The sequence below is a fragment of the Mytilus californianus genome, unplaced genomic scaffold (assembly GCF_021869535.1).
Source record: "Mytilus californianus isolate M0D057914Y unplaced genomic scaffold, xbMytCali1.0.p SCAF_26, whole genome shotgun sequence".
Classification (NCBI taxonomy): domain Eukaryota; kingdom Metazoa; phylum Mollusca; class Bivalvia; order Mytilida; family Mytilidae; genus Mytilus; species Mytilus californianus.
In genome coordinates, this window is record NW_026262675.1 from 2,747,962 (window position 1) to 2,750,569 (window position 2,608).

Below are 2,608 nucleotides of genomic sequence, written 5' to 3' on the forward strand. Positions count from 1 at the left end.
AGTTCGTTCCCGGTTTAATGCTGGGTTTATAATGCTCAATCTTTTGTTTTATAGATTATTGTTTGTCTCTTCGTCTTGAAGTGTTCGTATTTTGCTTTTGACTATGTTATTTTATATTTTCCAGCGACAAATTAATAGAATAGAGCAAAGTGAAAGAACTTATCCTAATTAAAACGATTGCAGGTGCTGCTGGAATGTTTCTACTTAAAACATTAAAGTCGCATTTGAATCATCACTTTTGTCATAGACGATTTTGGTTGTTTTGTTTAGGTCCATCAGGTTTTTATATCGTAAATGTTTAATGTATATAAAATGGCTTCCTAAACATCTAAATTGTTTGTTTTGGTGACAAATTTTGTACGCACTTAGTTTTGTTCTATTCATTTATATTCTGCGTAAATTTGAGTTTTACTTAAATACTTTCACCAGCATCTGATGACTGACCAAATTCGAAAATAACATATTTTGGTTCCTTACTGTTATTTTTAATAAATGTCAAATGTAATATGTGATAATAAAGTTACTTCTGAATTAAGAAATAAAACAGAAATGATATTTGTTAAAATATAAAAAAGTGCTTTATTGAAACCTAAGAGAGACAGAAACACAGACCTGCTGCGATACATCAAGTGACTTAACAGAAAAACGTAGTTATAAATCTAATTAGTTCCAATCTATACTCTCCCCGTCATCTTGATACGTCTCAATTACATCATCATCATCTACGCCATAGCCTGTTGTCGCAGACCTAGGGTTTGATTGCGGCTGAGATGACCTAAATGTACTTAACGGATTTGATTCTGTGTCGGGTTTAATACTTCTAGAAAAATCACTATGATAACCAATATCATCAGCAGTGTCTTCACGATTTTGTCTGTTAATGGTGTTAATTCTTTCCCTTTGCGAACTACTGTTGTGCGAGTTCATACTTCCCATGTAACTATCTGGTGTCTCACTGGTTGAATGTGTTCTTGCTTGGGTATTCGGTTGTACATTCTGAAACCTTCCACCAGAAAATCGTAGTTCGCTGTTTACATTTTCATTTTGATAACTCGTAGATGCTTTATTTGTGTTATCCTCCACAACCGATATTGATGTGTTCTTTTTTACATCTGTTGTGCCGGTGGATTGATGTTCTAATGACCCTTTTCTGTCGTCGAGTTCAGGCCAGTCATTTCTTTTTGGTTGAAGATTACTCGACTTATTGTTTATATCACTGTGTGCACTGGTTATATGTGCGTTGTTATTGCTACTCTGTTTTGAAAGCTCAATTTCTTGAAATGCATTTTTTTTCTTTTTTTCCGGGGATGTAATGGATTTTCGTTGAGTATTTCCTGCAATAGAAAAAACGTAAAATGGTGTGCATTTATTCAAAATATCAGGTCGTATAAAAAATATAAATTTCGTATAAACAGAATCGTCGATTTCTAACGTATTTAAAAAATCCTGCTATCCTATATTACGTATCTTTGATTGTCCAGCACTGAATGTAAAATAGACTGAACAATTATTGTCCTCATCACCATAAGTTTAAGTTGTGCCCGAGTTACCTTTTAGCCTTTTTTTGTCTTGTTTATGTTTTTGCTTTTGTTATTTTTGTTTTACACCTATAAGATACTTTTAACTTCTTTTGAGCTATATTGGCTATACGACTTAAGCTTGGTAGTGCCCGGATGATTTACCTGCATCATTGTGGTGCACATTGGATTCCCCTGCACACAACAGCACCAACGATATCAAAATTAAAACAGACAGAATACTAATCACAACAACTGATATCGTGTTGTCGGCTATAGCATACTCATCGCCACCGACATCTACTGCTGATACTCCTAGAAAAGATAGTCAAAATGATGAAAATTAGATTGAAGGATGTCCTAAAAGCGTATGGGTATATTAAATTTAATGTTTTAATCTTGGATTATTGGCTTTATTCTCGTGTTCAAATTGTTTATGCCTTCAGGGGTCACATGAATGGAAAAAAAAACCCACAACATTGAACAATCATCATCGTCTTCTTCTATATAGCCAACTTTGGCTGGGAAAAACATTCGTCACTAACGTTTGCCACAATCAATCGGATAGTTATAACATTTGCATAATGATATCCTTTAATAAAACACACATAAATTATGAAGACTCTTCTACATATTTGGTCGATAGATATATATGTACTTTAAACACACAGATATAATATAAACACTCGATTATCTTGAAATATCAACATGGTAACAAGATTAAGGTACTTAAAAAAATTGATGTACGGTCATTTTTGCAGAAAGATTTCAGATTTATGTACAAAAAGGGTGAACAAACAGAAAAAGCGAAAAAGAAACGAAATTTGCGGATTTTTGTCTGGCTTATTCAAAGTTCGATCAGTATATCACACTAATTTACTTTTGAAAGTTCTTACCAGACCCAAGCACAATAAATCCACAAAAAGCAAGTAAAAGGGTAGTTCTGTCATACATTTCCACTGGAAACCATTACTTTGTCAATATTTTGTGCATTTTAAATGACGATTGATTTTTCTCTCTATGTTACACAACTGTACGTTAAACCATTTAAAGAATGAAGATTAAAGGCAGCCAATTCAATAGTCTATACA

General features: G+C 33.1%; 1 protein-coding gene across 1 annotated transcript; it reads right to left on the bottom strand.

Annotated features, from left to right (window-relative positions):
* Window positions 1-555: 555 nt before the first annotated feature.
* On the bottom strand, window positions 556-2,608 carry LOC127732702 (uncharacterized lipoprotein SE_1947-like). Its single transcript, XM_052241882.1, has 3 exons — window positions 2,414-2,608; window positions 1,683-1,832; window positions 556-1,334 (listed from the first exon to the last, which is right to left on the bottom strand). Exons 1-3 carry the CDS (start codon window positions 2,469-2,471, stop codon window positions 664-666), a joined length of 879 nt encoding a protein of 292 aa, XP_052097842.1. The 5' UTR covers window positions 2,472-2,608; the 3' UTR covers window positions 556-663.